This window comes from Aptenodytes patagonicus, chromosome 12 (assembly GCF_965638725.1).
Source record: "Aptenodytes patagonicus chromosome 12, bAptPat1.pri.cur, whole genome shotgun sequence".
In the NCBI taxonomy this organism is placed as follows: domain Eukaryota; kingdom Metazoa; phylum Chordata; class Aves; order Sphenisciformes; family Spheniscidae; genus Aptenodytes; species Aptenodytes patagonicus.
In genome coordinates, this window is record NC_134960.1 from 22,966,915 (window position 1) to 22,981,406 (window position 14,492).

A 14,492-nucleotide genomic window follows, 5' to 3' on the forward strand; every position below is an offset into this window, starting at 1 on the left:
GCAGAGAGGCCAAACACCAATAGGAAAAACTTCCCTACCCGTAGGTTAGGACTGCAGCTGGGGACCAAGGTCTCATGGCATTAAACCACCCAGTCCCCAGCAGGCCTCTGTCTCAGTCCTCCCTGTTCTGAAACCCAGGACCCCAAACTGCAGGTGAGCTGCAGGGTCCTGTAGGAGCCCTGCGAGCCCAAGAAAAGCCAAGGCTCAGCACTTTGTGTTCACGTTTGCTCTGGAGGGCACCACCATTCATCTGGCTGCTCACAAATCCCATCTTTCTTATAGCAGGCAAAGCCGGGGCTCCTTTGAGCAGACCACTGCCTTGTCTGCCTGACATCTGCAAAAGCCCTTGGCAGGTTGGAGGCAGTCAGGCATACTCCCAAGCATGCTTTGAAGTGCAGGGAAACCTCAAGGTTTCACTTAGGAGTGGGTGCCCCAGTAGAGGCCTCCCCAAAGGTTCTTATGTGGGCAGTGAGGATATCTGCAGAGACTTCATCCTCTGGACCAGCTCAGACCCAAACCATCATTCCCGGGAGGCAGCAGCTCATCTGCAGGGCAGTTCCTTGCATGAGGAAGCCAGGTGATGAGCAGCCAGGTCATGGGAGAGCTGGAGTGAGGCCGTATGTCTAGCTAGCTATCAGGCCTTCAACGAGTCACACTGCCCCAAAATGTGCAAATAGGTGCCATAATGCCATAACTGGCCTTGGGCAAGAAAATAAAGAGACGCAGCCCCACCTACATGGTGCCAGTGGGGCTGCTCAGTGTGTTGTCTATGGGAACAGCTGGCCACGATGCCAGCCGGCAGCTGGGAGAGGAGCAGCCCACCAGCAACAGCAGGTCTGCTGTCAGTCCCATTGGCATGATCTGTACAAGTGCAGTTTCTCATCCTCGGCGAACAATCTGAACTGAAAAGCATACCATCTATCCCTAAGATTTCCTGAATGTCCACAGCTCTGAAAGAGCTTGGTATCCCTTTCCATACCAGCGGAGAGAGAGGAAGCTTGAAAAGGTGTTGGGGCTGCTTGCTTTGAATGGATACATCCGCATTTCTCAGGGAGAAGTCACCTTCTCTTCAATCTTTTTCTACAAATTTGAAATTAAACTGTACTGTTTCATTTGACCTGAAATGAAAGAGGGTTTGTCCAACATCCAGTTCACAAACGCGTTGTTGTTTTTTCATATTTTCTGGTTAGGACGAGAAGAAATCAAAATGTGGCATTTTCTGTGGGTTTCATCAAGTCACGTTGCTGCTCCTTGAATTGTTTCTTGTTTCTGTGTAGCGACGCCAGCTTGAAAGATGCACTGTCAGACTCTGACTCTGACATGGGCAGCACGGAGCAGCTTGACCAGGGCAGCACGGACACCTTGGCGAACGGCTGCAGGGCGGATAGCGAGGCTGCCAAGAGGCTGGCCAAGCGCCTCTACAACCTCGAAGGGTTCAAGCGCTGCGATGTGGCACGCCAGCTCGGGAAAAAGTAAGTGGGGCTTTGGGTTGCAGCCAACCCTATGAGGGGGTTGACTGAGATGGCAGCATTGAGCATGGCCAGCAGAAACACAGCTGTGGTGGGGAGGGTCTGGGGGAGCACTGGTCGTGCTGGGAGGACAGGACAAAGGCAGGAAGGGATAAGCCTGCTATTACAAGGGCTTGCTGGATGGAGTCGGGGCTATTGGAGATCCTTCCAGTTGAAACTGGTCCAAGTCCAATGCCCTTGCAATCTGAATCCTACAAGTTGCTTGCGTGTATTGGGCATTAACCGCCGCAAGCTGCTGCCTGCCAGAACCAAGAGCTTTCTGCATTTGGTAAGGGCCCAGCAAGACCCTCCCTAGAGCGATCACCAGGCTGAAGGGTTTGGGATCCAGACCTGGGTCTGCTCTGGGCTCCCTGCCAGTCCCCAGGTTTTTAATGTCTGCACCCCAAAATCTTCTTGCTACAGTGCCTCCTGACCCAGTGTGTATAGATGGCATGAAGGGTTGGGTGGAGAGCCAGGTACACACTGGAGGTCCAAGCACCTCAGCTGGTAGATTTGCCTGGGTAAGGCAGAAGGGAAATAAAAAGTGTTTATTCAAAAGTAGGAGAGTTACAGAGATTTCTAAGAGACAGAGTAACAGTAACGAGTGTAGCAGTAACAGATTATTTTTAGGATGCCAGTGGGTGTGAGGACACCAATCCCCATCATCCTTCTTGTGGATCAGATATAACCTGTGTTGCTGGGGGTTTTTTTATGTCCTTGAAAAGTCTCACTCCTGTCTGGATCAGCAGGACACAACTGTCCCTCAGCAAATACCCAAGCTTTCAGTACCAAGGATTGTCTGTGACTCCCAGCTTAGTCCTGGGACAGAAGGAGCCCATGAATGATCTCCTAGAGAGGCTCTTCGTATCACCTGGCAGCATCCTTGTTCTTTTCTTTTGCTGTGGTTCTTGTAGCAGGTGCGTTGCTGGTTGCTGCTGCCTCAGGTCTAGCATCCTTCTCCATTCTTGCAAATTTGCCATGCCAGCTCACTGAGTGGGGGAAGTTTCAAGCAATTGGTCTCTGGGGGTGCATCCGAGTGTGTCCCTTTGCTAGTTCCTGCAATCCTCACCCACACCTGCAATCCTCACACCTTGGAAAGCCGTTTGGTGACCCACATTTGGGAATTGACACAGCCTTTAAAAGAAGACTTGTTTTGATCAGCTGGGTTTTTGACACCTGAATCATTTCCCAGCACAAGAACTGGATAGAGCTGCAGGCTCTTGGAGCAAGCAGGTGCATTTGCAGAGCAGGAAAGGAAGAAGGATGAGAATAGGTGTGTTTTAAGTTGGTCTTGCTCACTTAAGACAATGTAAGACCAACCTACAGTGGTGGGAGCAGGTTAAGTTTAAGTGATGCTTTCAGGCCAGCTCCATGTAGGAGGTGGACTGGCTAAGAGGGTTGTTCAAAAAGTAAAGTCTCATTTTAAAGCTTTTAAAATCATTTTAACTCCTTTTTTTTCTTTGTGAACATTGGCAATTTTCTCAAAAAAACCCAAAAAATCCAAACCAAAACCAAAACCATTCATCATTGTCAAACAAGTAGAAAAGGCTTGATGAACAAGGAAATGGAGGTTGGATATCTCCAAACAGTTTCTTTCCAGCTGACACAATTCTGTGAAGTTAACCTCAAATCCAGAAATTACCTTTGTCTCTCTGAAGAGCACATGTTTTGGCAACTGAACTCTCCATGGAAGATTCTGGTTCCTGGATTTGTCTGTGGCATTGTCTCAGCTCCGTCACTACCCACGGTCACACACCTCTTGCTGGATGGAGGTTGAACTGTCTCAGCTGCCAGACCATGAAGACGGTAGTGCCAGGCACTTCCTTGCAAGGTTTCCCAAGAGAGCACTGTGCTCACAAAACCACACAGGCAGCAATGGAGCAGGCAGCAGAGCACAGTTTCAGCATCACGGTGCACCGAGAACTGGGGGCCTGTCAGAGTCCCATGGGCAGTATGGCACGGGCACACAGCGTATTTTCCTCCCCTGGAGATTAGGTGAATTTTACTTAGCCAAACTTCTTATGGACAATCTTTTTTTGACCTAGGTGACTGTGGCACAAAAAGGATCCTGGACAATACAGGCTTAGCTCTGTAGGACAGTGTGATTCAGGCTGTAAAACAACACACATCTGTCCACATCCAGCCACGCAGCACTGAAACTGGGAGAAAAGGCCAGGACTCCTGTGTTACCCCTGGGGTGGCTTGTGACCTAGACAGGTCAGTAAGCACTCTTGGTGCCTGCACCTTCCCAAACCAGGCAGAGGGAGGAAGCGTCAAGCTGGGGTACAAGGTGAGAGAAGGTCTGTAGAGGCTGGCTGTGTGGCAGGGCCACCAGCCAGAGGATGCCAGACATGTCCCCATGGGTAACGCCTTGCTGTTCTTGTGGGGATGTCTCTGTCGTGTCTGAGCTGCATGGTGGAAGTGTCACCCATCCCTGCAGGAGGAAACCAAAGCAAACACCTAAGCCCACCTTAGTGTAGGCCATGGTCTTGCCCTGGCCAGTGTTGGAGCTCTGTGTCCCAGGCATGCCTGGAGCGTGTTAACTGGCCCTGGAGCTCAGGGAGAAGGGTCCCATCAATGTCACTGAGCCCCTGGCTAGACACAGGAGTTTGTTGCTCCTGGGATCTGGCTGCCTTCAGGTGTCCTGCAACACTGTCTGGTTCCCTCAGTAGAGCTGGCAGTCCTGGCTTGGAGCTTTTCCAAGCAGAGGGGAACCAAGTGAGGCACACAGGAAGGCATGATGGGCACCCAGGCTGGGGACTGTTGGCACCAGAGCAGCTGACACAGACCACTTGTCCTGGGGGTCATAAATTCCCTATGGACTCCTGGCCTTCAGCAAGACCCAGTGAGCTGAAGGACAGGCAGCAAGGCCTGCCTACCTTCCCAGGCTGCCCTGATGGGAGAGTGGGGTGAAGGGGAGCCCCCATCCACCTTCATCCTGCCTGACTATAGATCTAGTTAGAAATGTAGATTAGGCTGTAGCTCCCAGTGTAGGCCATGGAGACATCTCACGAGCAATTCAGCCCACCCAAGATCTGTGCTGGGCTATAGACATGCCAAGTCTTTTGGCTTTAGGGAGCCTTGGGCAAGGCTGGTCCTTCAAGCCCAACTTGAGTTAAGCGGGGGGAGTCAGACACTGTTCTCCCCTGTTGATCACTGCAGTGCTGCAGTACATGGCAGTTGTTGCTGTGTGCCCAGTGCCCAGAGTGCCCAAGCAGGTTCCCAGGAGACCTGGTAAATAGGTGCTCAAACAGAAGGAATCAGACCTTTTCTTCTGGGAGACTACAACTGCACATGTGAGGTGGGACCTGACCTGTGGAAGGGAGAGCGCTGGCTAGTTCCCAGCACCGGCGCAGACAATGCATGAGGTCTTCTGCAGATTTAGAGCCAAGAGGACCCCAGAGGAGGCCTGGGGCTCGCTTGGTTCTGCTCGTTCTTTGGCACAAGGGTGAAGATGTGGTGACATCTCCTTTCACAAACGTGTGGTCATCTCCTGCATCTCACACCACCTTGCTGTGAAGTTCCAGGACAAGTGGAGAAGTCTCCCTGGGAAGCTGGCAGGAATCTGCACACCAATCATACTGGCACTGCTTCAGACTAACTCAGGGGGCCATGGGACCGTGAGGACATATTTTTTCCCAGAGCTAGCAATCCCAAATGATAAGATTGTTTTATGAGTGTGAGGCCTTGTGGCTTCATACGGCTTTGAAACAGTCTCTTGTGCAAACTCCAGCACAAATACTTACGTCCTGCCTCTCAAAACTCAGCCTGGACCTCTCCCCTGGAGCTGTCACGCTGCTCTGCCTGATCCCGCTGTGTGTCGTGCTTCCGAACAGCATCCATGCCAGAAACTTTACAGCATTCACCTCACAGCAGAAGATGAAACAGTGCTGTAGGAGAAGCAATGAGTTCTGCCTGTAACATGTCCTGGGGTGAAACTGGATGTGCAACGCTTAGCAATATGCTTTTCATTTTGTGGAGGGAAGGAGAAGGAATTGTATATGGCAAAGGCTGAGGGTATTGAGATCGTATCCCATTTCTTGCCAGAATTGATTGATTATTCTTGCACTTCTGCTACCTGAGTTGTGTAGATAGAGGAACTTAACAGCACCCATCCTGGCTTTAAAGGCAACACGTCTCCAAGCATCCTTCAAAAACGTGGCAGGGGAATGGTTTCTGGAGAAGCATTCAGCGATGAGCAGGGCCAGAAGCTCAGCTGAGCTCTCCTGCTCCAGCTCCCAGGGGAATCCATCTGACATGCGAGCAAGGTGCTGTGGTGAGAGGGTGGGATGGGAGCCAATGTGGAGTGGAGAGCAGGAATATTGCAGTAGGAGGAGGGGACATGTCCAGCAATGGGAGAGGACTAGCTAAGAGAAGGTGCCCGATGAGCACAGGACATCCTTACGGCCTCCTCCTCCTGGCTGGTTTGGGAGGAGGCTCTGCCTAGCCAGCAGCACAGCAGAGGGAGGCACTGGGGGCCCACACCTCTCATTCTCAGGTGTCTAGGGCTGGCAGCTGCAGTGCTAGGCTGGGGGCATATTAGGGCCCTTTGGAGGTCTTCCAGCAGCATTTCAAGATAGGAGAAAGTCCCCCTGGGTCTGGGATCACATCTGCAGTGTCTCACTGGGAGTTTGAGCTGGCCAGGAGGCAACAGTCTGCTGTTCCTCTTGTAGACAGTGTCTTCTTCCCTGATGAAAGGGCTGACTACTCCCTCTTTAATTACAGTAATGAATTTAGCAAGTTGGTAGCAGAGGAGTATCTCAGCTTCTTTGACTTCACTGGCCTGACCCTTGACAAAGCACTCAGGTGAGCTGGTCTCTGGCACTCCCGCGTAGGGCCCGGGCTGGACAGAGCGGAGCAGCGCGGTGGGTTTCTCCTTCGGGCTTCCCGACGCCATGGAGGCTGTCCATGTGATAGGAGCAGGGACTGGGGGGAGCTCCAGGTTGTCATTTAATCTTTGCTTTGGTGTCATGTTTGGCACAAGCTACTGCCACCAAAAGTGGACTTCGACTGGAGGGCCTAAAACCTGCTTCCCCATGGTGGAGAGCAGCTTTCCCAGGAATCCCATCCCATACAAAATCAGAGCAAGTGGGAGCAACTTCTTCCCTTGGGATGGACAATCCATCCTGGTGCCATCAAGCCAGAGGTGGGTCAGATCTCAGCTGACAGCATGTTTCCCTACACAGCTCAGAGCTGGCTCCATAGACACCTTTTGCATTGCACCTGCAGATGCCCAGGGGTGCGCAGGATGGGGGGAGGACAAATGCCTTCCTAGCTGCTCTGAGGACCCCCTTTCCATCTCCCACCTTAGCATGGATGCTGCCCAGCAGATCGATCCATGACATCTTTAAGTATCAGTTTCTCTTTGCAGGACGTTCTTGAAAGCATTCCCGCTGATGGGAGAGACACAAGAGCGGGAGCGGGTGCTGATTCATTTCTCCCGGAGATACTGCCAGTGCAACCCAGAGGAGAGCACGTCTGAAGGTACCGCTTTCTTTCCCTGGCTCTAGTGTCCATTGCTCACTTACAGTGCACCTGTGTCACAGAGCCTGAGTGTAAAACCAGCCATCCACAGCCAGATCTGAATAGCACCCACTGGGCAGGCAAGGCTGCAGCTTCTCCCTTTCTCTGGGATCCTGCCCTGCTGATTATCTCCGCTGTCATGGTTTAACCTCAGCCGGCAACTGAGCAATAATAACAATAATGATAAAAGACTATACAAAGCAAGTGATGCACAATGCAATTGCTCACCACCCGCTGACCGATGCCCAGCCAGTCCCCAAGCAGCGGCCCCCCCGGCCAGCTTTCCCCAGTTTATGTACTGAGCATGACGTCCCATGGTATGGAATGTCCCTTTGGCCAGTTTGGGTCAGCTGTCCTGGCTGTGCCCCCTCCCAGCTTCTTGTGCACCTCCAGCCTGCTCAGTCGGTAGAGCATGGGAAGCTGAAAAGTCCTTGACTAGTGTAAGCACTGCTCAGCAACAACTAAAACATCGGTGTGTTATCAACATTGTTCTCATACTAAATCCAAAACACAGCACTGTACCAGCTACTAGGAAGGAAATTAACTCTGTCCCAGCCAAAACCAGGACACCTGCCCTGGGAGGGACTGGGGACACCGGGTGCTGTACAGATCACCCAAGAGAGCCAGATGAGTCCCCTCAGGATCTGAGGGTCTGAGCGTGGGCTCCTGGGGAGCCTTGTCCTCTCAAGTGCATATGAGCTGTGCTGAAGACAAGCTCCTCAGCTGTAGCCTGGATGAGTGGCCATGCTTTGCCCAGTACCAGGGGAGGTGGTGAGTTGTTCTCAGGGGTTGCAAATTACTGCAATGGTGGCTTGCAAAGTGGTTGCTGGCAGTGGGCAAATGAGTGGCTGGTGCTGGCTCAGCCCAAGACCTTGTCCACTGAATGGAAGAAGATATTTCCATGCACATTGAGGAATGCTGTTGGCTTGCCATGCACAGGCATTGTGTTATTTGCATCTACAACTGCAGCAGGAGAAAGCACAGCTGGGTAAAATTCTGGGCTCAATGGAGTTGTAGATTTTGTTAGCTACTTTCAGCCCCTCCTCGTTATTTTTTTTAAGCAGATATAGTTGCTTCTGGCATTTTTAAATGGGAAAGGTCATTCCTGGTACACATGTGCACATGCAAACATCCAGACATGAGCATGTCTGTGTTCGCACTTACATGAATGCCTCTACACACCTGTTTGCAGGCATCTAGAAATGCCCCCATGGGTGGAAATCAGGCTGTTGACCTGACAGCAGTGCCAGTTGTTCCTCCTCCATCCCTTCAGCATGCACTATGCCACTTGTGTCTTAGAGCTCCTGCTTGTCTCCACCTTGCAGGCTTCCCAAATAGCAGCAGTGCCTAGTGTCACTTGAACCCTCCAGTCCCTGTGCCAAGCTAACTGGACACAAGCTGTTCTCAAAACAGAATGACCTCTTTGCTTTTATCATCAGTGGTATTCCAATAAAGTACAGGTTTACATTTCTTTTCCCTGTGTTTGTGTGATGTTCTCTCCCACTGATCCAAAGAGGACCTTCCCCTGCAAAGGGTCCTCCACCTGCAGACATTAAGCTGCAGGCTGAATTTTCAGCAGCAGTCCCCAGCTGAAATATCCGAAATGCCAAGTCCTGACCCCTCTTCAACACCTCCCCCTGGAAGTGATCCCCAACCATATTGCATCCACCCCCACTCCTACAGACAAGGGTCTTGGGACCCTTTCTCCCCTTCTGGTCCTCAGGTGTCTAACACCCACTGTGAGGGCATGCACACACCAACTTGAGCAGAGGCTGAGCTGGAGCACAGAGGGTCAGATCTCCAGCTCCATCCCACACCCTTCAGCATGAGGGTGTTTGGAGGGCGGTGACTAGTCAAACAAAATGCAAGCTTTGCCATGGCAACGTGGGTTACAAAGCTGCTGATGGAGCCATGCTACAGCAACTGTTCAGAAGAGAAATTAAATCCCAGTTCTGAACACTCTGCAAGAAGGTGCCTGCTAATGCAAACACAAATGAAGCCAGAAAGTTAAACTCTTCCATAACTGCATGGCCCTCAGCGGAGATATCACTGCTGCTGGTAGGACCTCTTTTAAAAATGTTACACTCCTGAACAGTACAAAACTATTAAGAGTAGGAAAACTGGATCTGAAACACATTACTGCTGCTGCTGTCATGACCTATTCGTTAACATTTAGGGCCACAGCATTGCCTGTGATGGTGGCAGCACATTTCACAAGGCCGGGCAGGACCACTTACTGCAGACCAAATGTAAACTGAATGAGTCCCAAGCAGGACAGAGCTGCACTCAGTACTGGAATTGAATGGGGCTTGAAAAATACAATTGTAATCCAAGTACTACTTGAAGTTGATGCAACGGAGGGAAGCAAAATGGCTCCTTCAGGTCACATCTTTTGCAGATACTGCAAAAGCATGGACTAGACGTGTGGTAATTTGAGCTATTGCAAGCTCTTTCTTCAGGAAGCAGTCCCTTCTTGTTGCATCCAGCCTAAACTTGCAAAGGATGTTCCACCAAGATGAAATTTGAGCCACTGTGTTTTATCTAGATTTCTAAAGAAACACCTCTGGCTGTGATCATCTATTGGCATAGAGGCATGATAGAATCAAGGCAGTTTTGTCTGGAGATGATCAGGTGGCTGAGAAGGTCTTAAAGCCCTCTAAGACAATTCAGGGCATTGCTACATGCTGACTCAATAACTCCTCCACGGATGGAGACATGGCTGTTGCAACACCAAGGGTCACTTCAGCCTGTATGATGGGATGCTGCAGATGAGGGTGGCAGAAGCTCTGACCTGCTGACCACTGAGTGGGGTGGCTGGTTTTTCTCCCAGAGAGTGGTGTCTTGGACACATTATTAGTGCTTCCCTGCACTGATGAAGCCCAGACATGGAAGAACGATATGGTTGTGTTGTGACACTGTGTGCGGCGAGAGAAAAAGTGAAAGCAGCTGAGCAAAGCAACAGCAAGAGAATAGCAGGTTTTGGGACACCAGCTCCACCTTGGGGCCATGTGGGACATGATTTACCTGACCAAAGTGATACAGTAAAGCCAGGTGAAGATGTCAGCCCAGAACCTCCCACAGAGACTCCAAAATAGGCACTGGGGAGGCACATTGTCCTAAGCCCAAAGCTGCTTCCTGTGAAAGTGAAGGAAGCATCTTTCTTAGGAAGTGATTCTCTCTTGAAAGGGGATGTCCATCACACCATGTCCCCAGGACTGTCAGCCCTCATAGAGAAATATGTGATGTTCCCATGAGAAACCCTTCCTTCCTCAGAGACCATGGTTCTTCCAGGAAAGGGAGAAGCTCATGTGCTCAGTTGCCTTCATCCTGGGCTCGTGTGTTTCATTGCCTTTACCTGGCAGTGTTTAGAGCTTGGCCTTGAACATGGGATGCTCAGGGCTTGTCACTAGTCCACACAAATGGTGCCTTTGTTTAGTGGCTGACCGGGATGGAGACGGGCCACAGCTGGCTCTCTGTGACTGCACATCTACCCCCACATGAAAAGACCAGTGTCACTTCCCCAGCCAGGCCTGGGGGGTAAGTCACAGCCTGATCCTAGGGCATCAATTCACAGAGCAGCATGCACAAGTGAAATAAGCCAGGAGCATCATGTCATGTCTGGCTTGGTCTGTGGAGCAGCCCATCTGTGTGAGCACACCAAGTCAGGCCAAGAGCAGGGCCAAAGACCAAGGCTGTAGTATTTCTGCCCCTGCCTCCCTCCTGGTGCTCTCTAGCCCTTTTGTGAGGTCCTTGCAAGGACCAGTTCATGTGCCAGTGTGCATTTGCATCTCACTGTTGTGAGGTGGTGCGTGGAGACTAGTCTCTTGACCTTGAACAGCTTCAGGACACGGCATAGTTTTGAAATAACAGGAAGCCACCAGGCTACCTGGTACAGAAGAGGGTTCTGTGCTGTCCTAAATGGAAGGGAAACTTCATGTGAGTTTTATTGTCAGAGTGCCAAAAAAGCTGCACTCATTTGTAGTAATAATGTTTGTTGAACAACTCAGGAGCTTACAGGCTGCCTAGGAATGATGGCTAAAGTCCTCAGGATAAACCCCTGAGGTGACTGTGATCAACTGGGGGGAAACTAGCTCTGTTTCCAGGGTCTCTGCCCCATTCTGCAATGGCATTGGCACAAAATGGATATGGAGGAAGACTCAGTGGAAAGTCTGGTCTTTAGAAAGCCATTGACAAAACTGCTTTAAAGCCAATTATCTGGTTATCATTTCAGGAAAAGGTAAAGTTTGAAGGAAAAGAGGATTTTTTTTTTTTTTTTTTAACTGTCTTGTGCAGTTGAAAGAAACAGGTATTCTTTAAGGTCCCCAGACGTAGCAACTAGCCTTGGTTTTGCAATGGGTGGACTGCCAAGACAGCAAACATCGAAACCGCATGGGAAGGGGAGTAATCATAGCCACCTGACTGTTGTGTGTTTCAGATGGGATTCATACGCTCACCTGTGCCCTGATGCTGCTAAACACAGACCTTCACGGCCATGTAAGTAGTACTCGGAGATGCATCCTTCCTTTTTTCCTTCCCAGTGTAGAGTTCTGTCCCCTTATGCAGGATGTGTTGCTGGAAAATTGAGATAGGTTGGCGGAGAATACTCTGACCAGCTCCAGGGGGAATTTTGGGTGCCAGGCCCAGACCTGGGGACAGTCCTCTTAGTGTCACTCCACACTCAAGCCAAAGGCATATCTCCTGCTGACATCAGTTATCTTATACAGGCACAGGCAATGCAGCTTTCTTCCCAGGACCTGTTGTATGCGTCAGACCTGTCCCAGGAGCTCTCATGGAGAGGTCTTCACCACCAGCCTCTGTGAAGCTGTCAAACAGCAGCACCAATTGTGCTGCTATTTCTTGTGGTGCAGACACCTGAGGCTCCCCTCATCCCAGAAACTGCTGCAAGGGAGTCAGTGGTTTCATACAGGTCTAGATTTGATCTTTCCTTCCCAAAACACGAAGTAAGTCCCAGCTGTTCCTTTTCCCTAAGATGTAACAGACAGACACTGGAGAGTTTCATATCAGAGAGGCCTCTGGACAAAGAGGAGGGTGAGCAGAGCTCAGTGCCCAAAGGCGTGGTTGGAAAAACAGCAGAGGCTGTTTCCTTTTAGAGGCTCTTTCAGGTGGCATAGGTTGGGTTTGTTCCTAAAAGGTCAACCAGAGTGTAGAGAGGAGAGCAGAGTGCGAGGAAAAATAACTGCAGAGGGAAGATGGGACTGGGCATAGGGGACAGCACTGGGACATTGTGTATGCTTGGAGACCCCTGCCATAGCATACATCTGGGAGCATGCATGGACTCTGCGCCCTGCTCAGTGCTGTGGAAGGCTGTAGGCACCATTGACCCAGATTTCCTCCCTGCTCTCCAGCCTTATGGTGCAGGCGTAGAGCATGGCTGTGAGCCTCAGGGGGCTGTGCCCCCTTTACAGGGGTAGAGGGGCTTCTCAAGTCTCAGGTCACCGAAGTACCTTCTTTCATGGCCCCTCTGAGAGCTCAGACCTGGAGCCACAGACTTCCCAGAACTTGTGTGAAGATGGAGGGGGCATGGGGGGACAGATGGCTTGTTATAGCAGCCTGTGCATGTGAAACCTACACACCCTTTTTCTTGCCCCACAGTCCAAGCTGTATCATCAGAGTCCTCTTCTGCCTCCAGCTGGTAACAATTTGTTGTGCATCTGCAGAGACTTGCCCTGATTTCCTCTTCATTAGCCTGTTAATGAGGAGACAGTAGGCCATAACCTAGCTCTTTTTTTGCATACTGGTTGATAATCACCTTTGAGAGGAGCCTTTTTCTGTGGGGGTGGGAAGAGGACACTACATGAGTGCTCTTCACTTATGATGGCAAAGATGCAAAGGCCACCAGCTTCACCGGTGCCATCCTGACAGTCCACCTGGGAGACCCTCCCCATCATTACAGCACAGATACTGCCTTCATGACAGTGGCAAGGTTTGAACACAGCAGTCAGTGAAGGGAATTACTGGTCTCAGCAAGAGCATCCTTTCCAGATGTGCACTGTGGCCTGCACCAAGCTGGTTACAGCTGCTGCAGCCTCATCCTTTGGGGAACAGGCAGCCTATGACCAACGTTACACTGGCCACTGGGTCCATTCCCACCCACACGGCTGCCAGTGACATGTCTAGGCAAAGTGTCTCTGCGCCTGGTGGGATCGCAGTGGGGACGGCTTCTAGGAGGGTCTCACACAGCATTCATCCTTCAGCCGAACTGGTTGGAGCCAAGGAAATATTTTCATCAAAGCATTTCCTGCAACAGCAAAAGCAGCGTTGTGGCAGAAGGCAAGCTATGCAACTTCACTCCAAAATAATCTTATTTTGTCTAGTTTTTTTAATTTAAAAAAAATCAAAAATATGTCTCTGGGAAGATAGAAATTATTGAAAAGGCAAAAAAACCCCTAAACCTCCAAAACCTTACTATTTCTATTTTTCATTGACAAGCTGGCTAAGAGCTCTGGTAAGAAGAAATGATCTCATGCTATCTAGGCAAAGAAAAAATAGCTTTCTTTTGACCAGGTGTAGAAATGCCTGAGCTTTTCTTTGAAAAATCTTCTCTTTATTTTTCCGCATGTGTAACATTAATTTCTTCTTCTCCTTCTCCTCCTTTTTTTTTCTTCCTTCTGCTCCTGGAACCTCTCTTTCTGCTCTTTAACCCTTTACCAGGTGGTAAGTGCAGTCATTCTAGTGTTTTGCTTTAAAGCACTGGCATTTGACTTGTTTTTTTCTGTGTTTAAAAAAAAAAAAGGATTTTTGTTTGTCTGGATTCCTAAGTGGTTGTGCAGTGTCCTTCACTACTTAGCAACCCATTAGCAGCTGATATGCATCACATGAAATTCTCCTTGTGTCAAGAAACCTCCATAAACTGCAGTGTACCTGGGACTGTGTGACTTGATCTCTCACCCCTTTTTGTTAAAGATGCTGTCATGATATTGCATATCACTTTTTATTTTATTGTTTCCTTTTTTAATATTGTGTGTGTGTGTTTCAGTGTTTTACTGTGCATTGCCATGGAATGGGAAAGTCTTTTGGTTAGGAAAGGGTGGTTGATGTGTCTCTGTAAAGGGGCAATTCCCTGCAGCAGTGTCTCTAGAATGGGCTAGTTCACCATTCCAGCAGTGACCATCTCATATACTGAGTCCAGGCTTAAAAGTAATGAGACTGGCTTTAAAACATGAGATTTGCACCTGGCCACACTGGAATTTTGCCTTAGTACTGTTGATTTTTTACCACAGGTGCACTCAGACCCCATTTCCAAATTGTCCAGAAAACTTACAATCTTTAAAATGAGACACTCCATTTTCATAGAATCACCTGGAGCTGGTGTTTAGAAGCCAGCAGTCACCAACAAACATTACAAGCCTTGTAGTATAATCCAGGTTGTTGCAACTCTCTACCTTGCTCTGCTGGTGCTGTTTGAGCTCCAGGAGATCTTATGACACAGTACTCCTCTGC

At 49.9% G+C, this 14,492-nt stretch overlaps 1 protein-coding gene across 5 annotated transcripts in view; it reads left to right on the forward strand.

Moving 5' to 3' along the window:
* PSD2 (pleckstrin and Sec7 domain containing 2) overlaps positions 1–14,492 on the forward strand; it is a 92,779-nt gene that overhangs the window by 53,821 nt on the left and 24,466 nt on the right. For 4 of the 5 annotated variants that reach the window (XM_076350134.1, XM_076350130.1, XM_076350132.1 and 1 more), the window contains 4 exons: positions 1,278–1,472; positions 6,234–6,314; positions 6,880–6,992; positions 11,467–11,527. In XM_076350134.1, coding sequence (XP_076206249.1) covers positions 1,278–1,472; positions 6,234–6,314; positions 6,880–6,992; positions 11,467–11,527 — 450 coding nt within the window. The remainder of the gene's footprint in view (positions 1–1,277; positions 1,473–6,233; positions 6,315–6,879; positions 6,993–11,466; positions 11,528–14,492) is intronic. The other variant, XM_076350133.1, reaches the window with a different exon arrangement.